This window comes from Paramisgurnus dabryanus, chromosome 18, assembly GCF_030506205.2.
Source record: "Paramisgurnus dabryanus chromosome 18, PD_genome_1.1, whole genome shotgun sequence".
Taxonomy (NCBI): domain Eukaryota; kingdom Metazoa; phylum Chordata; class Actinopteri; order Cypriniformes; family Cobitidae; genus Paramisgurnus; species Paramisgurnus dabryanus.
Genome location: NC_133354.1, coordinates 32,149,073 through 32,171,970, shown reverse-complemented (window position 1 = coordinate 32,171,970; position 22,898 = coordinate 32,149,073). Strand labels below are relative to the sequence as shown.

Here is a 22,898-nt window from a genome sequence, read left to right as displayed (position 1 = left end):
TTAAGCATCCTGCCATCACCCCAAAGAAGTTTCAAAATCATGAGCAGTTGAAGGATTATGGATGTGAATTCATCATGAACATTCCATCATCTAGCCATATGGGAGGCGTATGGGAGAGACAAATAAGGACAATCCGAAGTGTTCTAACAGCAATTTTTGATCAATCTGGTAAGAGACTCGATAGTGCTTCGTTGAGAACTTTCCTGTATGAAGTGACGACTATTATAAATAGCAGGCCGATGACAACTGAGCACTTAAATGATCCAACAAGTTTTGAACTACTTATGCCAAATCATATCTTGATAATGAAATCTAGCATTGTGTTACCCCCCACCCCCTGATGAATGATTCAACTTTGGACCATTCAGGAAGGTATACTCTCAAGCCTGTGTACCTTGATAGGCCTTTCAAAAGATGATGTTGCTGCTTGAGGCTCAATAATGCTGTATTTTGCACATATATCATACAATTTTAAGGTTAGAAATATTCATGATTTTTTTTTAGTGAAATCATTGTATGATTTGGTGGGAGTTTAGCTGTTGTTTAAATGTATTGGGTTTGTTTGTTTGTTTGTTTTTCCTTTGATATATTTGTTTTTTGGCATACCAATTGCATCCCATTTCTGTCATTATTATTTATTGTTGTGACGATGAAGATGATGATTTATTCGTCTAATAGGAAGTGAGGTCATGCGGGTCAAGGGTTACATGCGCACATTTATTGTTGTACCCTATGATGCACCTGAGAGAGAGAGACTCAAGATATCGACTCGCGGTCATGCCGGTACACCGCTGAGTCTAAAGTAATTCGTGTCTTATTTATAGTTGCTTTTTGGACTCATTTCCCTCTCAGTTGGTATGCAGCCAGCGAGGTATGTTTGTGTATTGTGATGCTTTATTTCTTGTTTTATTCGCTCTTTTGATTGTGTTGTTTGTTTATATTATGTTTTCTACTGCTTTTAAATAGTTCGACGGTGGATTAAGGACGAATTAAATAAACAAATAAATCCATCAGTAAACGAAGAACTTTGGTTTGCGTGTTTTCTGGAGGGGAGTGAAAACTTGTATTCCATTGATTTGTGAATCCTGGAAATGTTTGTACACATAATGAAGACGAGTATGTCTGATATTAGAAGAATATGGACCTTCAACAGTACTGCATTCATAGCGAGTCCCTCAAGATAAACAATTATTAGTTGTGGAGAAAGCAGAGGAATATAAAAATTAGTTCGGAGAAACTTCTAGATACACTATCCAATTTTAATGTTAAAGATCATTAGTTGGAAAGACAGTCAATGCACATCTGTAAGCTTATTGTGAATCGTAAATAAAACAAAACAAACCCAGAATTAAAAGTCCCAACCAATTTATTTTTATATATATAACATGATCTAAATAATGTTTGTACTAAAATCAAGTATAATGTAAGTTTATCAATATACGTTTGTATATATCATGTTTAAAGATCACAATGTTAAGTGTCTGAATTCTCCCATGTCCTATTAAAATATTACATACTTACAAAGTGTTTTCCAACAAAATAAACTTCCATTTAAGGCAAATATTGAATTGAACTGAACTGCCATTCTCATAAATTAAAACAATAATTACAAGAAAACAGACAGGCTTTAAATTTGAACACATAAAAATGTGTAAAAGAATTCAGAATTGCACTAATCGTTAGAAATTGCATTTCCTACGTTTTAGGTTTTTTCTTTATTAAAAGGCAATAAATTATAAATGATTAGATCAAAGATCTGTGCATACAGATTCATCTAACACAATGATAATAATGAATATAATTAAAACCCATCTTTGAATACAACATGACTGCATCAGGAGTTGTTTTTGTGTCCACTTTATCCTGAAAAACAAGCAACACTCCCGCACAAAACTATTAGTGTGATACAAATGATACTTTATTGTTAGAAGTGTGACGCAATGGCTAAGCGGTGCGGTCGGTTTCACATTAATATGCGATCATCTGATTCTCAGAAATCTGAACTTTGGACAAGCAGTGAACCGCTGGAGTCATTTCATTTCATCCATTACCCTTTCTTAAAGAGACAGAAACACAGAGCGGTCAGGTCAGTAAGGAAACGTCATCGCTGTGTTTAAGTGTGATTGTTTTTGCTCAATACTGCTGTGGTTCGGTGTCTGTTCACTTGGACACTTGCTGCTGTAGATGCAGGAGGAACTCGTAGTAAGAGAGCGCAGATTCGGTGCGATCCTCAATCATGTTCTGCATGAAATCAGACTTCAGTTGACTCTCATCTCTGTAACCACAAAAGGATTGTGTCAATGTCAAACTCATGGAGTACTGCAAACAAACCGTAAAATTACAGGCAAAATAGTACAAAACATAAGGAATACAAAAAATGACATATTTTGTCATATAATTGATGAGCACACACAATGAAATCAAGGACACTTGTTCACCAGATGTGACCAATGTTGCATAAGTTCTAGTATGATGTAGTGAGATGAGTAAAATAGGCGAATAGTTCAACCGTATTAAAAATAAATCAATAATTGGTATAAACATTTAACATGGTATTTGATTACTGTTACATAATGTTTCAATATGACATGATGATAACACTTTGAACTTGTGACAGCACTGCACATTTTGCACATTTTCGTCTCATCAAAGTGATGCCAAACATCACTGTGTGCTTTTAAGACTATAGTACCACAGTGATAGGAGGTGTCTTTGGCTTTATTCGGCATTGCAAGGGTCCGTACAGGGTGTAGAGGAAGTGCTTAGAAGCAGACTTATCTGTGTACATAATGAATCACTCTCACAGTACTGTAATGTCATATGTGATCGGTCTGTGCAGTGCCGTGAGACCAGCACAGTACCACAGGAAAAAGACCCTGCTGGCAAATTTGGTCGGAATGAGCAAATCTTCAAAAATGAGTCATTTATATTTTGACATTCTTCATTAAAAAAGATGTATGATTTGTCGGATTCTGATAAGAAATGACAGTGCTATCCCTGTTTGAAGTTTATAGAGTAAGCAAAGAAAAAATTTACTTAAGTTTCCAAATTTCCAAAAACGAAAATCAACGCATCTATACCTTAAAATCACGGGTACAAACTATATGTTCAACTTTTTCTTCAGACAGATCCCAAACTTAATAACTCCTAACATTAAGCAAGTCCTGCACTTTATTTTCTGATTCCTGCATGTATTAAAGGTGCCAAAGAAACCATTGAAATAAGCTGTTAAATTGTTCTCTGATATCTACATAAAAGGTTTGTGGATTTATTAAGTGCAAAAATTATTCAAAGACAGTTTTACATGTCCATTTACAACCCTAGGATTTCTCCTTAGAATTAAATAGTCTATTATTACCTTACTTGAAAGGGTCATGAATAATAATGTTGAGCTCTGCTCTGATTGGCTGTTCGTCAGAGCAGCTCTTTTGAATAGCTGTGTGTGTGTGTGTGTGTGTGTGCGTGCGTGTAAACAGACCTTATGTTTGACTCTGTATCAGATAAAGAATGTTGTTGCATTGTGTGGAGATTGTTAATGGACGTTTCTGAGTGGTACGTTTTTTTTTCAGTATTGACCTGCAAAATGTAACTGTAACGTCAATTACAGAACTTCAGCCTAAATGCTAGCATATAGCATTAACTAGCACATAGCGCTAACTCAGCAGTCACAACTTTCCTTTTCAAAATATTATTAATTTAATGTGTAATTTAATGTTGGGGCGTAACGTCACAGTCAGTGATATGTTGAGATTGGCCTGTTTTCCAGCTTTTTTTGCATGCAGGAGGTTTACATAAGAAAGAGGAAAAAATCGCTTGTATTATTTATCAATGCCAGGTAAATACAGTTTTACATTCTACTGCACCTTTAAAACTCAAACCAAAATGTCAGACGAGCTTGTGGATGGACACACATCCCTTGTTAAGATTAAGCATTTAGGATCGTACAACTCTCAGAAAACGTACAAATAAAGATCATTTTAGATTTTTAATGACTGCATTAGAATCGCTAGATGACAGCTTAACTTATTTAATTTGATGAAAACCTCTATTTCGACCAAAATTGACATTTATACATTCAAACATGTAGCTCAAAATTAGGCAGTGCACATTCTGAATCATTTAGACAGCATGGGTCAGGGTCACAAATGTATTAATTAACATCTTAGATGTTTGAGAGATGGAAACATGATATTGGAGTAGTGGGGTTTCAGTATCGCTATCAGAATACTACAGACAAAAGTGATACGTCATTAATGTTGCATTAATAAATCATCCTATTTAACAATACTTGAAGTGAATATATTGTGATGATCAGACCTGATGATGTGCAAAGTGGGGTAGAACGGCCGTCGTTCTCTTAGCCAGTCAATGAAGGCTCTGATTTTGGATGATTCGGCCGTGTCCAACTCTGGAAGCTGATTCTACAGACAAAACACAACGATTTGCAGCTTTCAACACCAACTTATAAACATTTTAATGAGACAATCACAATTTATATCATGTATAACAATCACAATGATCACTGTGACACATCCTCAAAACAAGAATGCAATATCCAAAATTATATTATTGTATTATGTAACAGGTCGGTGTACTTTACCATGCTCTGAGGAATAGCAGCATAACTCTGGACTCCCAGGACTTCTGTGATAAAAACTGGGCTGCAATTTCTTCCAATCCACAGATACATTGCCTGAAAGAGATTTAGAGATATGTGATTTAATGATGCCGAGTTAAACTCAGGCAGGATTCATGTCATCACTGTCCTGTACTTACTGTGCCACTATCCATCAAAAATGCTGCTTCCCTGCTCAGTTTCTCCACAGAAAGCTGCAGCACTCTGGGCTGAGGGATGGTACGGTCATTGACATTCAGCGCCCCCTGTGCACAACATGAGTAATGTCACGCATATGTCCATGCTTATATGGTGTTTAACAGGCAGATGTTTTTAAAGCAAAGTAGGAATGTACACATTCATTAAAAAAATCATCAGGCAGCAAAAGACTACAAATTCACAGATGTAAACTTATACAAGCAGAGTACTAAAAACAACATAAATCCAAAAATCTAAATGTACCAGTGATACTGCATTCACACACAAGATGCGTATGAAGAGTTAAGCTTGTTAAGTCAATGCAAACACACGACCTACAGCGCGATTCGCGTGGATGACATGGCACAAATTAAGGGTTTTGGCCCTGTGAAGCGTTCAGTGGAAAAATCTGAACTTCTGCGGATATTATTCTCGCTGCGTTAAACAATCAGGAACTTGCACTAGTAGTGATGTGATTACAATGTAGCGAGCGGATGCAGAAATACCAGACCAAAATAAAGAACAAAACCATCTGTGTGTCACATTTTCATATTTTAATAGAAACAGGAATAAAAAGGATCTTGCTTGGAGGCTGGTAAGGTGTAAAAAATGCTCTTAACTGATATATCCACATGTTGAGACTATAAATTAAGTGTATTTGCATCTGAATTTCACACAGGAATGAGACGGATTTCAAGTGGGAATGACTCAGATTTCAAACAAAAATACAGCGGATTTCACGCGCAAATCACACCAATTTCATGCGCAAATCACGCGAATGTCATGCTAGAATGATGAGAGTTCAATAAAAATGTTCATGGTCCAACTCTGCGAGAATAGCGTCTGGTGTGAAGGCACAGAAATAAGTTGGAAACCATCAACTGCATTTTAAGACCAAGTACAAATAACTCATCCCGAAGCACAGAAAGTAGCTGGTAAGTAGCACAAACTGGTAGTCAGATTATGGAATTCATTTTGACAAATCTGATCACATGACTTAAAGGAACAGTATGTAAGAAATGTATATCAATTAATCATTAAATGGCCCTAAAATGTCACTAGACATTAAGAAATACTTATATCACTGACAACAGCAGTCCGGCCAGGATATTGTCATTTAAAGAGTGGGAGTTGCAGCCCTCAACTGATGTTTGTCATTTTGTGTATTGGCCACCAGCTGTGTGATTGCAGTACCAGTTTTAGCCACACGTTTTGTGATTGCAATACCAGTTTTGGCCACAATCCTACATACTGTTCCTTTAAGCAGCAGGCAAATAAAGCATCCTGCTGGAAGTAACATGATCTAACCTCATCTGTCAGATTATCCACTCGGTACAGGGCTGGATGTACCATGAGCATGAGATACTCCAGCGGTTGATACTTCAGCTGACACATGGCAAACACACGGTCATCCAATCGAGTGCTATTTCCTGTTCGAAAGGCTTTCTGAAACAGAAAGGAGGAAGATCAGTACTGTGACATGACTGCAGATGTGCTGGAATGATAGGCTGGTTATGGGTGACGCACGTGTTTCAGCAGGGCCAAGACATAGAGTGGGAACAGACGCAGGCAAGCGGGTGCCAGCAGACCGGGCTGCTGGATCGTCAGCACTGATGTGCGGTAAGATGTCAACGAGTCGATGGCTGCGTTTGTCAAAGCATCCCGAGCATCACTGAGGCTGGCTGACACAGAGCGGTCCACGGCTAAACAAAACAATATAACAAACATTGTTAGGGTACGCCACAAAAAATTCACAATGTTAGGTGTGGGCAGTTTCACAAATATTATTGACTATGAATGACAACTGCCAAGCAGCATCATAAAAAAAAGTATTTCTTTTATACCCATGTTGTCTTTTCGTGCACTCATCAACACAAAGTAAAAGATAAGTCACATTCAATAAACAATTCAACTAAAGACTATAAAAAAAATGTACTCAATATTTACAATGGTTCCCAAAAAGGTCATTTAAAAATGTATGTATATCGACATAAGATGAAAAATGCTAAAAGTGCCATAATTCCTTATAGGCCACTGTAAAGTATGTACTGCAGGAAGCCATACCCATGCTAGCCAGAAGACAAGTGACGGCCTGAACATCGGCCCCAGCAAATATGTCAGACAGAGAGTTGACCACAGGCAAACACAATGTGTGCACTCGAATCCTCCTCTCCCCTGAAAGAGCACAGCATCATGATGTCATAACCATGTAAATACGACAACACGATTCTGATGTGTTAATGATACGTTAGGGCTCTGGACCTTTGCTGGATGTGTAGAGCAGAGCGGCTTGAAAAGAAACCGCCTGCATGTCGAGCAGATTCTCATCAATGGACATCTGCACGGCAAAACCAGCATCAGGATTCACATTGGGCAAAGACAACAGATCCGTGGAACGGACAAAGAAGTTACCGTGAAAAGTGTGTATGGACAGGCCTGAAGATTAAAACACAGACAGTTTAACACGCATCATAGATTTAAAAGGTCATATGTAAAAAAACTATTTTTTTGTGCAACAAACGTAGGAAAATGTATGTAAGGAGACCTTTTGTACAGCGTATCCTCATAACAGCCTCAAAGCCGACTTTCCTCGTCAAATATCTCTTGAGATCTTTCTGGAAGCGTTCTGTCTGAGATGGGTTGTGCTGGTTGTGATAAGATGGGTAGTAATAAACACTGCCAGCTGAGTATCTGGATATACAACCTGTAGGAACAGAAAATGGATAAAAAATTTAAATCTTTTAAACAATTCGTTGACTAGCTGTCAGCATTTATGCTGTGTGTATTCATAGAAAACAATAGACATCCTAATTAGACATTATGTTTTCAAGCAATAAACTCATCCTTTACACTCATACAGAACTTGGGAGTATGCCCTCAGGACACTTGAAAAATAAAGCACGATGGGCTTGAAATTTATTGATGAAAGCATTTGTTTCTTTTAAAAGTCACTTGAAAAAGACAGAATAAGAAGATTTTTACTGAAATGCAAAACCAATTAATTAAAAAATGGTGAACTTTCCTTTTCACATGACTGTAGGCATAACTTATAGTACTGTTGAACTATCATCTTAAAATTCATACACATGTCCACCTGTAATCTACTGCTATAACCCAAACTGAAGCTAATAGGTCTAAAGGCTTGACATCACTTCTGACCCTTCACTTCAAACATCTGACCTTCTGGAATAATGATGTAGTCACATAAAAGTCAATCAGTCTATCTGTAAACAATCATTGAAAAAGCTACTCATCCCATGTAAAGTAGAGAAACTTGCCAAAACTTGATCTCACAAGATTTTGTACGTATTTTTAACGAGGTGGCTAATTCGCATGAATTCGTACCAAGTGAACTGTACAAAAACTTACAAGTAGGATTGTATGAATTCATAAGAATTAGCCACCTCGTAAAATACATACGAAATAAACTGCCATGAAATAGTGTTGAAACTATAGCAAAATACAATGAAGTCTGTGGAGTAGCTAAAGATGAGTTTTAAATCTATAGTTGTACACATCTGTGTGACTGACCGAGAGATGCAAGATCACAGTATTGTGCGCTTAGCAGGAACAGATCCACAGCCACCTGCTGGCCAGAACAGTCCAGAGCCAGTTTCTTATAGAAATCTGTAGCAGGAGCGAGATGCTGAATGTCCTGAAATAAAATACAATCATAAAACATTTAACCAACTTACAGATAAACACAAGTGCTTACATACAAACAGTTCAAAATATCATCTTCATCATCAGGCCAAATGTTTCAAAAACAGTAAGAAACGTTATACAGTTACATTTTTGATTAAGATTGGTTCGACACAAACAATTTAAAACCTTCCCCAGACTGAGATTTTTGCATGCATCACTACTTTGGATCGGTTATTTGTATGTTCGCTGGCTACCCATTTCTCCATTTAGTTGGCAAAACACGTTATTAGAGCGAATTTTATAAAAAAAAAAACATGTGGAGGAAATATTTGCTGTAATTAAAATCTGGGCAGAGAGGAAAATTTAACGACAACTGAAAAGGTATAAATACAAAGACAACAACAGATGCCTTATTACAATCCCACAATGGAAAATGAAACCGTATCTGTACCCAGCAGAATCAGCACAAATTAAAACGATTGAGCAACGATTTGGCCCTATGTTGGAAAAGTGATTTTAAAGAAGTGTGTGTGTGTGTTCAAAGTGTTTTAAAACCTCAAGTATTTTTTAATTAACAAAGTCACAATAAATATCCTAAAATATTAAACTATTAATTAAACCAGTGTACTTGTTAGTATCTGTTGACTGGGCATACTCATGTTACTTTTGTGAGTAACACTAATGTGTTACTTGTTTTCTGGAAACACAATACATAATCAATCAATCAATTCCAAAAAAAATAAAAGTGATATTGAAACCTTGGCTGACGCTTTCTGACTGGGTTCTTCTCTGGGCTGGAGAGCCCCGGCGCCCAGAGTTGGGAGTTGAGTCTGAAAGACAGACATTCGCCCGCCAGTGGGTGACAGTAATTTAAATGCTGCCTGCAGTGCTGGGCCCAGAGCAGACTGAGTCTCCATCGTCTTACTGAACATCTGTGGCATACTCTTTAACAGATCCTGGACCAGCTACAACAAGAACACTCGTGTTACAGACACATCCACTTGCATTTACATTGAATCCCAGAATGTTCAAGATGATATGTGTGTATGTGCTCACCTCCTTGCCCTCTTTCAGATTGATTAAAAGGCTGTCAGATAATGGTATAAACACATCTGAGGGACAAAAAGTTGAAAGCAATGTAAATTCTGATGCATTATTTTCACAAGTTCCATTCACAGCAAACCCGAATAATCACTGCAAATATCTGTGCTAAGAAGCTCCCGGATTAAATCAACAGATTATGCATCGGATGACAAAGCCAATGTGTGTGTTTTTAATCCAGTTGGATTTCAAGCTTCAGATCTCAATGGTCTCAGGTGGCAATGGTGAGATGGTGACGAGAAACTCTTGACAACAAACACACTAAAGAGTGAAAACGTGCCGCTGAATATGGGGAATACAAGTGTATGTTGTATATTTATATTTCTCAATTTTTAGCAGTGTAATATAACCATGGGAAACTTCTGGGGATTACTTTTCAAAACACAACTCTTCCAAACTGCTGGTAGAGGAATACATTTTTTTTATTTGCCAATCATCATTTATCCTTCGGTTCACTAACTTTTATTCTTCTTCTCTATTTCTTTAAAATTTATTCTCAATCAGCATCACCTAAAAATCAAGCCTAAATTTGCAGATGATGCTGTGTTACTGTGTTTTAACACCAGACACGAATGAAGTGAATAATCGTGCTTGAACATTTTCAGTTAACTCACTTTATTCACACATGAAATTTGCGTCATTCATGCGTGAAATTTGTGTCTAAAATTCTGACGCAAAAGTCGCTCAATTTGCCGGCATTAGCTAGCTTGTAGTCTCAATATATAAATTTACATAGCTCAAATTTAGTAAAGAGCATTTTTACAACTTACCAGATTGTCCGACCTCCTCACGCACTTTTTTTTCAAGCAAGTGTTTCTTTTTTATTCCGGTTCCTATTAAAGTTCGAAGATGTGTCGTACAGCTCCGGGTGTCCAGCAACGCAAATTTTGTCCTTCACTGTTGTTTCGTATTTCTGCCTCAGCTCGCTACGTCGTAATCACGTCACTACTAAAGCAAGCTCCTGATTGGTTAACACAGTGTGAATACCAGCCAAAGTTCAGATTTTTAACTCGCGCGGTTTGCCCGAAATGCTTATTTTGTTCGAATCACGTCATTCGTCCCGCCTCATTCATGCGATATCAACCTCGTCTGTGCATTAATTTAACTTGCGCTTAACGCTTCATTCGTGTCTGGTGTGAACGTACCATTACACTGTTGGTGTGAAAGGGCCTTTACATCTGTGCTGTGTTCTGACAGGAAATTTCAGTTTACCTTCAATGTCCGACACAATGAGCATCTGAGGCTGAGAAAGTCCCTCCTGAAGATTGTAGAAATGTACAGTGCTGTCAAATGTGATGAAACCAATTTTTGTCCTAGTGTCTCCAGGAAGCCTACATCATAAAAACACACAGTTACATACTGAACAATGAATTTCCTTTTGATGAACAGGGAGTAATATGGCTCACTTACGTGTCAATGTTGTCTAGAAGTGACTGGCAGACCACATCAAGATATCCAGTCTCAACTGCATTGTGAGACACGTCAAGGACAAACAGGTATACAGCAGGTTGTGGTGGTCTTAGCTGGGGACAAAGAAGCAAATTCTTAAATTCAACATATATGTACACAAAAAATTGCCCTAAAATGCATAACTTCATTTGTATGATTTAAAAGTCTATTTATTTGTAGACAGGATCCACATTTTTGGACATTTATAATTGGCCCATGTGCTCATGCTAATGGGCATTTTTGGCTCTCATACAACAATGTAATTTGTATTATAAGTGGTTAAATGGGGTCTAAAAGACACCTTTTATCAGATTGTGGTTAGACGTTACTAAAGATTTTAACTTACCTAACATTCCTTAACATTACAAACTTGAAACTGTTCAAATCATAAGTTATTTACTTAATCATACTACTGTGCCTAAAGTTGGCATAATTTCAACAATATTCCTGTTTATTTCTTATATATATATATATATGACGTTGGCACCACTACACCATCGGCTCCGACTAGTCGTGCTTATTTCTAAATCTGACCTGGATGATGACACCACTGTTTTCTGCAGAGCCTCTTTATAGCTTATCTGACTTTGTTTTGTTTGATGTTGGTTTTTTATGTTTTCAGTTTATATCAGGGTTCCTGCAAGGTTAACTATGAGGAGACTTTAAGGCAGTTTGGTGTGGTTTGCAGATTAGTACCAGACTAAAATAATGCAGGTGTGAGCTGTATTAACTCGCATCTTAAAATATATGAATGCCATTCTTCTGTTTTAAGATCAGTAATGATTTTTGTATGTTTGTAAAAACTACTTAAATGCCCTAATATACTCAAGGCCAAGACCCATCTTAAAGCTGCCGTCGACAACTTATTTTATCATATTTTTTGATCATATTCACTGAAACCAACACTATGCTCCGATAGAACAACATCAACTAGACTGTTTAAGAAAAAACCCCGCGCTTCTAGCTCCACCTGGAGCCTGTTATTTGTTTTGCAAAAATCCACCGCTCCCGGTTCATTTGGTCCAATCAGCGCAGGCTGGTTCATTTGGTCCAATCAGCGCAGGGCTGTGTAAAATCTGCCTGTCAATCACAGTACCTGCACGCGCCACAGATCCCCATCCCCCTCGCGCGCGTTACAATATCACGTGCATCCGCCTGAATTCATAGTTGTTTTGGTTTGAATGCAGCGTGATGGCGGAGAGAACTTTCAGTAACAAACTTCTGATTTCTCGGTTAACAACTAGAGCTAGGAAAACAACCAATGAAAAGAAGGAAACAAAGATAGAAAGCGACTGTGACCGTATTAAAACTAGGATCAATATCGGACCGGCATTTGAAAGGAATCTACGAGATTTCAAGCTGGATGCAGAGCTTGCCACATTTCTTCTCGACAGGTAATTGTGCTTTATCAACCATTGATTGTATTTCGGAGTGTTATGTAAGTAATCTAAGTATTCTTGCTAAGTATGCGTTCACAATAATACTTTTGCACACGCGCTGACGAGAACGTGCTCTGAGGGAGGTTGCTCGGAGGTAGTGGGGGAGGGACATGAAATTGTAAACATTTGGAAACTGCTCAATCCTCCAGAGTTGCCGACGGCAGCTTTAATCTAATCCCTTTAATCTAATCTGTGTTTGCTTTAAGTGTCGAGAACTCAACCTGAAATTGATTCAATCCGACCAAAACTGTTTTTGTATCATTATACGTACAGCTGTGCTTAGAAATTTGCCTAGTTTTTAAAGACATTTTTGCCTACTTATGTAAAGCTGCTTTGAAGCAAATCTTTAGAATAAAGCGTTACAAAAAGGGTGAAATGACTTTAACTGGTGTCTGTATGAAAGTGACAGATTACCATGTATTCTGATGGGGCGATGAACTCTATGGTTGCATTCTGAACCTCTGGTCTTTTGTGAGGCGATCCATACGATCTGCTGACAGGATTATACATAAACTCTTCTGGAACTGAGAAGAAGAAAACCAAAGTATTAACACGGCACACCATTTTCAACTCTTCATAAACATTCACAGAATGCTCATGAACTCCATATTGATAACCTTATATTATTGCTACACATTTCTTTCTTTTCACAACATATTTTTACAGCACCATTTTTGCTCACCATCATTAACTCTGTAACACAGATTACATTTCCATTTTCTCTGGTCCATGAAGGTAACGAATGGGTTGATGTATGTCCGACAAGAGCGACAGCGCACAATATTACTGGACGTCACCACAGGAAGTTGCTGAGGAGAGAGAAGTTCAATGACCGTTTCCATCACCCTAACATATGTCAATTTCAGCAGCATGACATATGCAAACAAAGACTTTCTTAAAGTTACTGCTACTGTCAGAGACAAAGTTTTACATCTGGTAAATTATTGTATGCATTTTGTATTTCTATGTTGTAAAATAAAGCCGAAATTATAATTTCTGAGCAGAATGCACTTCTTCTGGGTTCATACAAGTTTCTGAAAGTTATTTACCCAGGTGCTGATTCTGTTGCGTAAGCAGTGCAGGAAGTACAGTGTAAGTCCTTATATGGACAATTCACCAGGAATACCTCATGCACACACCAACCAAAAGCTGACACAAAATCAACGTCACCAAAGAAGTGTGTATTTCTTTGTGAGGAAATTTAAGCTTGTTTAGCTTCACAAAGAACCCAGCATTATGGGAAGAATGGAAGTAGTTTGTTTATCCGGGGTAGAAGCGAAGTTCTACAAATGTGTTTGTTTAATACTGGAATTCGTTGAAATGGGCCGGTCCCAGTTATTAAACAACTGGTTATGAGTTGCAGGCGGTAAGTTAAATTGCATCAAATGTCTGTGAATACATAAATGCATATAATGTAAGCAATACGAACATGTATTGAATCTTAAGTTATCCACAGGTAGTGGGATAATGTTTTGTGTGTTGCCTTCTCACAGCGGTGGGCCGTGAGGGCCAGCAAAGCCTTCTCTGCTGGCCTAAACACTATCTGAATCACTGATTTATATTTTAATATATTTTTCCATGAATGTGTATTACATAAATCCCATAACAGTCTATTATCTTCATCTCATAGATTTTCTCTCGGTTGCACAGCTTCCAGTAGTGTATATTTATGATAGATCATTTATCCAGTCATATTTCAGCCAGCAGCTGACTTCATTGATGTGTCCAAAATGGCATACTGTGACAGTAGGTACTGAATTAGATGTATACCCACTCATCGACCGTTAAAAAAGTATGTTCTATATAGTATGAACATTGATAGTAAATCAATGATCCCATTGAAATCCTTGATGTGACAGACCGACAGCTGTATGATTAACATGCTTGGCGGTGATTATTCCTGTGTCCACTGCTTTGGGCGAACGGACATACACAGCCTTACATCAAATTTAAACTTTTATGCCAGAAATACTACTGGACAGTCTCAGCTTTCAGGATTAGCATTTTATTTAGTAAGAAAATTATGCAATTATGTAAATTATGTAATTATCACTTTTTAATAGTAAACCTTTGAAAAACTCTTAGCATTACTTTGAATAATAGACTGTCAACAAAGTAATTTGTTATACTTTTGATTCTTCAAAACACTTTGTAAGCTTTTTCAAGAACCATTTATGCAATTTCTTTATGAAATGGCCGGACCGCCACTGCCTTCTCGCGACTCACTCCCCCTGCGGTACATTTTTAGGAGCTCTGCTTTTTTCGGAAATTAGCAGTACAGCTGTCTTTAATAAATCTGATAAAACTAAAGACTCTTCTAAAATATGGATTGTAATTCTACTCTATAGGTATTTAAGATTAACATGAGATTGGCAGAAACAGCTGTGTTATGTGACCTTTAATGTATGGTTTTGGTGACCAATCTGTTGATTTAAGCATCCCTAAAATTAGTTCTCTAATGTATAGTGGTCTTTGTTTTGGTATTCAAACATTTGAATTAATATTCTATTATTGGTTTATTTAAATTAGGTTTAATGAGACCTAATATTGCCACCATTTTAAACCTTTTAAGTAGGTCAGGGATGCGTCCGAAATAGCCCCCATATACAAATTCCTACATTCTTAAGACTTAAAGATTTATTGAAAACATGTGAGTGAATTGTGACACTTGGTCAGCACTAAGGGCGCCATCTTGTGTCGAGAGACGAGAGTTAATTTGAATGGGAGGAGTAAGGGGGACAGACGAAAGCTGAAAGCAAATTGGAAGAAAGGTGTAGATTTCACTGGATTACTTACAGAAAGATCTTTAAACGGGTGCAACAGGAGGCCAAGGGGAAGCTTGGCTTTGTTCAGGAGAGACTGTGTTTGAGGGATGCTGGTTAAAGTACATCGGAAAACCCTGTGGAGGTCATGAGAATTCCCATAATTAACCAAATGGTCAAACAAAAGCCTTCATCGAAGCCAGTGTCCACATGAATGAGACTCACTCTGGACTACAGTTTACTTTCTGCAGATCCTGAGGCAGGCAGGGCGTCGGCGCTGTGACCGTTCCTGAAGGAAGAAGATTTCGCTCCTGAAGAAGGTTGACCACCCTCAGGGCCTCTGGGGTCTCTGAATGCAGGCTTAATCCAGCTAAAGACGGGCTGAGCTGAGCTGTGCTGAAGGATGGCTGGAGACAAAACAAAAAATATGAAGTAAAATTATAAAAATTTACTCCTTCACTAAATTCAGAAAATGTTAGTGAGCCAAAGAAACCTTATTAATACTAAATACTATGCTGTGATAAGAGGGCAAGGCTCCTGCTTTTTTTCTATTAAAATATATATATAATAAAATATTAAAGATGGGGGCAGGACATGGATCAGACTGGTACCTGTTGGTATTGCTGTGGTACTGCACTGGACAGCTGTGCTGTAGGATGCATATGTGGTGACGTCTGCATGCCTGGCATGCTCTGGTAAAGAGTGGGCTGTATCGAGGGGTAAGCAGTGCCCACTGGTCTGTTTATCTGTCCGGGTGGAGTAGAATATGATCCTGCTATGGAGGAGAAGCACCATTTGTTTAGTGATAAGGTAGCATCACACTTACGAAAACTATAACTTGGTTGTGGGTCATTGAATAATACGTAAAGAATAAAAAGCACCCAGTAAGAGTCCAATTGTTTAGAAATGTTAGCAGTTTAATAAATCTGAATTGAAAAACTACAAACCAATAAAATAATCTCACTTTTTGAAAGTAACACACCAAAACTAGACAGAAGACATATCTAAACAATACTAAATATATTATGCTTCAATTAGTTCTACGACAGAATGAAATTAACAGATTTTGTTTTACTAGTCATTCAAAAAATGTAAAGTTCAAGAAAATTATCATATGCAAAAATGTGTTGAAGTTAAGTAATGAAATAATGAGCAGTCACACATCATGCAGAAGCATCATTTTATGCTATTGTTTTGATTCACACAGCAAGGTCTTTATGCATTTATTCGATTAGTCAACAGGAGAGTCGCCTTTACCACAAAGAATCAAAAGTTACATCCAGTCATAAATAGCATGTCTGCTTATCAATCTGTTGCAATATAATGGGTATGATTTTGTTAACAAAGTTAGCATCCGGATCAGAAAAGACAGAAAAAGCGCATGCCTGCATGATCATATCACTGTATTATTTACTGCCATGTGCAAGCCACAAATTAAAGCTTGCCGAGCCGCGCAACGAAAAACACTGTTTTGGATGAAAAACAACAACATAGAAGAGTTCTGTCTCTCCATGTTAATCAATGCAATATTGACTTTAAACTTTATCTTAAACACAATGGGACGGTTTCCCAGACAGGGATTACCTTAAATCAGAACTAGGCCTTAGTTTAACTCTTTCCCCGCCATTGACGAGATATCTCGTCAATTAAGAGAAAACGCTTCCCCGCCAATGACGAGATTTTCCGTCTTTCCGCAATACCGCTATTATCCACCAAGTGGCGCCCTTCCGCAACTTTTTAAAACCGGAAGTATTGCCCTATGGCAAGCGGCTGCATGTCCGTGTCTGTTTTAAAGATAGCTCTGAATGGGATCTCTATGAAAAGTCCGTCACAAAAATGGAATTATCTCTGCTTTTTGCTCAAAATATGGTGTTTTTGCAAAAACCTACCCATATTCAAAAGCTGATTGCAAAAGAACCACTAAAGGTAGGATGAAACGGTTTTTTTTTGTTTGAAAGCAGAGGGTCTGTTCTTTCATTTGGTATATTGTATGTTTATATATTTAAAGAAGAAAATTTTCTGGAAGGCATTAAACTTTGGTGAAAATCATGAAAAACGCTGGCGCTGGCTGGCAACTTTTTTTTTTAAACGCTGGCGGTGAAAGAGTTAATTAGGAAATATAACTAGTTTTAACAAACATGCCTTACTAAAAACATTACTTGTGTGCATTTTGAGGCAAAACCACGGACACTGATATATTTTAAGATATGTCAGTGCAAGTTGATTTCAGTTTGGACAGCTCTTACATTTATTTTAGTCTAGGACTAGTCTAATCCTTGTCCGGGAAACCGCCCCAATATGTACAGCTATGTGCAAAAAAGCTTTCCTACCGTCGTTGTGTGTGGCAAGTGGCGGTGGTGGTACAGCAGCAGTTGGTGGGCCGGGGGGAGGTGGGGTTCCTCTCATAGCTGCTGGTCCAGCTGTGGGTGGATGGCCATATAGATGATGGGTCTGTGGTGCCACAGCATTCAGGGCAGGTGCTGCTATTACAAATAAAATGGAACAAAACGTTTAGCACGCTAGAAGAGGTTAAATTAAATAAATAGTAAAAGTTATTTCCATGTTCACCGCCTGATTAATTTTAATTTAACAAATGCATGCACACTGCCTGTTATCTGCTGACTTGTAAAAACATGAATATTACAGTGGTAGGAAAATCTGTTTCTGAATCAACATGTGGGAAGGGGGGGTTCTTTAATTTTGTAAAACATTAAAATAGAAGATTTAAATTCATAATTTTGCCAGACATGTTTATTAGGGCTGGGTAAAAAAAATACTGGTTCTTAAATTGTAATCAATTTTTTAATTTAAAACAATATTGATTTGAGAGAGCATGTGAAAACTGGGTTCATGTTTCCTTGCACTTGAACAGGCATACTTACAAAAAATATTTCAAAATGTCACAATTATCCTCATAAATGTAGTCTGTTGTTTGAATGTGAACAATTCAGAATTAAAATGCACATGTGAAAATATATCGGTCAGTGCATTACATGTAGCTCTTAAAGTGACAACACACCAAATAAATTCCATGTCTGCAAAACATTTTTAATGAAATATTGATAACGAATCAATATTGGATAGAATCGCATCAAAATCATAAGAAAAAAGATGTGCAAATATGTGCATTCTTTTGAATTCAAATCCATGATTTTGCGATAGCTTTTGTGTTTTTTTTCTGGTTATTATTTGGCCACAGGCAATCACAGCTGTGCTGATATTCGGCAAAACATTCGTAAAGTCATAAAACTTCAGATCAAAAATTTTCAAGAAAGAGTAATACCAGATACAGCAGCGTTGCTCAAAGAGGAATAGGGCGGCACTGGTCCGACGGGCTGCATAGTGTTCTGGAAGACAGGAGGTGTACTTGTTCCACTGCTGTATGAGGGCTGCTGAGGTGCCGTGCTCAGAGAGGAGCTCACGTGATTGGCTACAGGAGGCGGTGTACCCCCGTACTGCCAGCTTGGGGGCTGCTGAGGGTGCTGATAGTAGCTATTGGACAGCAGTGGGCTGGGCGAGCTCTGTGAGGCAGCTGCCTGTGCAGTTCGGTGGTTCGGCGACGCATGCAGGGACACAGGCTGTGGGGAGTGCTGGGTCATGCCGACAGGTAAAGGCTGGTGGTGACTGGTGTTCGGCCCTGGTGGTGTTGGAGCCTTTGCCAGCATGCTGTTCATGTAGGCTGCCTGAGTTGGTGGTACATAGCCCTGATTCGAGGGGTAAAACGCAACAGGATTCGGTGATGGACCTACAGAGGAAAAGAACCAGTAAACAGTGTTACAAATAAGACCAACCCTGTATAAAATCTGTATTATCTCTACAGAGAAAGCTGTCAATATTAACTAATATGTATATAGATGGTCTTACTAATCTAATGCTTGCTATAGCAAAACAAGAGGGTAATGCTGGATCTGATATAACCACAATACATAAAACAAAAAATCCAATCCATAAATGACCAGATCAGAATCTTTTCCAAAAATGCATCTCACCTGCACACGTTTTTTGACAATAAACAGCTACTCATGTTAAAAGTAGGGATGGGATCGATTGCTCGAGTACTCGAACGTTTCATCGGTGATCGATCATGAAAATCACATAACCTTATTGTGGTTATGGCGGCATTTGGATGTCTGGTTAGCGTTACAAGCGCCTGTGGTAGTTAAGACTGGGTGTTTGTTTGACATTGTGTTGAGCTACACAGACCAGTGTATGATATTATCAATACCATTACCATGCATGATTCAAAAACAAACAGATTAAGTCTGCGCCCCCGATCGATCCATGCAATGCTGTAAAGCCGAACACACCTCACATCACTGAGGCACTATGGTTTAAAAGGATGCCGTGATTTTCGGATTCACTTCAGTAGGACGAAAATACAGTCAGTCAGGTGCAAAATGTACAGAGCCATCGCAAGTTCAATGGGTTATCATCTCATATTTAAAGGAGCATTTCACCAGTAGAAACATTCATCTTTATGCGTGTCATATTTGTAGTCGAAATGTAACATTTGTGTTTGTAGTAGGGATGCTCCGATCGATCGGCCGCCGATCGGTATCGGCCGATAATGGCATTAAATGACTCGATCGGTGCTCGCTAAATCTGCCGATCTCATAAACCGATCTTTCTGTTTACTTTTGTCATCAAAAGGATCCTGAATGCGGCTGCAATTAAAGACTTTTTTTACCTAGCGCGAGCATTTTTACAACCCGTTGCTCATGTGCGACGTGGAGACTTGTATGTCTCTCTTTGCCTTTACAGAGATATGCGTATTTTCTTTGAGGACGCGCTCCAATCAACAGCACGAGGCGTCTTCACATCCCCATCAAACAGCGTATACAACACATATCTATCACGGACAATTGTATCCTCATGCCAAAAGTTTTAAAGTTTTGAGCGTTTAAACTTTAATTTTCCTCACAGCTGCTCTTGTCTGCGTTCAGCCGCAGCCCACACACAGCAGCTTGTCATCAGTGCACGTGAACAGAGCGATCTCTCTCTCACGTCTTAAAGCTGCAGTAACCTAATTCATCTCTCAATAAAATCACTCTCTGCTCTTGACTAAAGAACTTTTATACTTCATACGAATGCGTGTATATTTAATTAATACAGTAAAGACTGTGAAGTGTTTTATTTTCAGTACTTTTAGGAGACATAAGCCTTTTTAAAGCCATATTAAATTTCTCTTTGCAGAATAAATATTTGTTGTGCTTATTTATTTGAGTCTCTATTAAAATAATAATAAACCTATTTACTGCAAGTAATATAACAAATGCAACATCCGTGGTATTATTTTATCTAGAAAAAATGTAACAGTTACAGTCATCAAAGAGCTTGCATATCAGCTTTAAAAAAAAAAATCGGTATCGGAATCGGCCGATCACGAAGATTACAAATCGGTGATCGGTATCGGCTGCAAAAATCCTGATCGGAGCATCCCTAGTTTGTAGTCTCACTCCCCTCAACACAGATATTGGACTTCCTTCTTTCAATGATGCAAAATGATGATTTTTACATCATTGAAAGAAGGAAGTGCAACACTGAAATCTGTATTTCTCCTGTCTCAGCGGCAACTGAGGAAATGATGCATGACCATTTAAAAACATGATTGGGGTTCTTACTATACAAAGCTTAATGCAAATGGGTGAAGTGTCCCTTTAAACATCAAATGTCAAGAGATACCAGAGAGCCATGCGAACATTACATCTTGACTGAAAAAAGGTGACAGCACAACACGACAAAAGACTTAAAGCTGCTTAATGTTATGAAGCTCGTGCTATGACTTGACGTGTTTTAAAGTGCGCTGTTATGTTGCACATCCACAACGGGAGTTAAAATTTCTGTCCAGTACATAACTTTGTTTAAGTCTTGCATTTTGTGCAGATATGCGCATGTTGTATAATACATTTATGTTGCATATAAGGCTTAATATAATGTGGAGTGCATCATATAGAAAGCACATTAGTTTGTGTTCGTTTACCATTTAGTTTCATTTTTCAGTTTCAGTTATATTCATTTATTTATTTATAGTCATTTTAGTCATTTGTAGTCAAAAGTCATTTTTTGTCCTCCATACCTGTGAGAGGTTTCTTTTAAAACATTTAATTCGTTAATAATCTAGTATGTGGTCATTTTTCTGTGATAGTTTCCTCAAAATTAAGTTTTATTTGAGTTTTTTTAATTAAAAATATTTTCATTTTCACCATGACATGTACACCTTTGATTGCCCCGCCCCCAGTTAATCGAGTACTCGTTTTTCGGACCTATGGATTAATCAAAATGAAAAAAATGACATACATGCACATCCCTAGTTAAAAGTGCTTTTAAACAAATAAGAGAAGATAAATATTGAAATTTAAAGGACCTAAAAATATTTAAGATATGACTTTACCTCTTAAGTAATATTTATTATTTCGATCTCAAATGTCTATCATTCAAATTTCCAACGCTGATTAAATTGTGATTTGGGTCAAAACCAAATACTGCTTTGATCCAGAGCATTGTACTAAAGTATATATTCCACAAACAATTGATTTATTTAAGTTACATAGTTATACAAAGGTTATATCATTTAAAGGTGAAAACTTTAAAACATGAAAACTTTTCTGGGTAGTGAAGAATTTTTCTAGTAAATCAAGTCCTTTAAAAGCATTTACCAAACCTACTTTCAATTGTCCTTGTCATTTGAGCATCATAATCCATCCCTAAAATGTGCCAGAAATACTTGAAATATAACACAGTTGTCAACTTTTAAATACTTACTAAAATCCACTAGCATTGTTTTGCTTTCTGTGTATCTTTTTTAAATGATACTGAGTGGTTTGGTAAGAAACACATTTTCCTCAGACGACATGATAGCAGTTTATCATCTGATACACAATTCACACCAGTACTAAAACTTAAACTTTGAAATAAAAGCGTTGTTGTCCCTTTCTTAACTCATTTGATTTCATTCTCACGGTTAGCTGTCAGAAGCTGCCTCATATCAAGTTTAACTCTGTCCACTAACTAACGTCCATCAGATTGGTTTACCCTACCTTAACTGATAGTTGCTGTGAACTTTACTCAGCTTAATAACAAGCATTTCCTCACTCACATCGATACATTTAACGCTCCTACAATATAACAACTGAGCTGCCACACAACACACATTCACGAGAGTGTCGTGTTGTGTCGCGAGCAATGTGAGTTTAAACTAGTATTGAAAAGAACTCGGCCCAAGAAACAGGTTGCGAAACACCATACTGGCAACTATCTAGATATATATTGGCGACATTTATTACATGCTGACTTTCAGCCATGATAACAGTATGACTACCAGAGTAAAACTGAGTTTATTTACCGTTTGTGTAAGTCCCTCCAGCGCCGTTCTGTGACGCGAAACCGCTGTTGGACATTCTGAAAGGCGCAGATTCACGTGACCAATCTAATCACTCAAACACCTCGCTCGCGCTGTGTGACACTTTGACAGATAAAATAAATGTTCAGCAGTGTGTATAATACGGGCCACTTTCACCGACCCATGGTTCAGTCCATTCCCTGTACTCGTAATCACACCCGATAAACCAGCACCTTCCGCTCGCCGGAAGTGAAGTGAAGCGCTAGCTCTAAAATCACGCATGCGCACTTGGTACACGTGGCATTTCCTGTGGAGTATCGCTTTCGCCCGTAACGGAAACACGTCCCGTG

At 37.9% G+C, this 22,898-nt stretch overlaps 1 protein-coding gene across 3 annotated transcripts; it reads right to left on the bottom strand.

The window, feature by feature from the left end:
- Positions 1-1,348: 1,348 nt before the first annotated feature.
- sec24a (SEC24 homolog A, COPII coat complex component) lies at positions 1,349-22,818 on the bottom strand. 3 transcript variants are annotated; one of them, XM_065287659.1, is made up of 22 exons: positions 22,552-22,818; positions 18,493-18,954; positions 17,540-17,692; positions 15,821-15,981; positions 15,435-15,616; positions 15,244-15,346; positions 13,130-13,256; positions 12,862-12,971; positions 10,970-11,082; positions 10,772-10,890; positions 9,515-9,570; positions 9,217-9,423; positions 8,345-8,468; positions 7,359-7,517; positions 7,076-7,249; positions 6,878-6,988; positions 6,341-6,516; positions 6,122-6,259; positions 4,777-4,881; positions 4,601-4,693; positions 4,318-4,421; positions 1,349-2,275 (listed from the first exon to the last, which is right to left on the bottom strand). In XM_065287659.1, exons 1-22 carry the CDS (start codon positions 22,604-22,606, stop codon positions 2,161-2,163), a joined length of 3,147 nt encoding a protein of 1,048 aa, XP_065143731.1. In that variant the 5' UTR covers positions 22,607-22,818; the 3' UTR covers positions 1,349-2,160. The 3 variants fall into 3 exon arrangements, with proteins under 3 accessions (XP_065143731.1, XP_065143732.1, XP_065143730.1); XM_065287660.1 differs by having other exon boundaries at positions 15,821-15,984; positions 17,540-17,689; XM_065287658.2 differs by having other exon boundaries at positions 15,821-15,984; positions 22,552-22,817.
- Between the last annotated feature and the right edge of the window lie 80 nt (positions 22,819-22,898).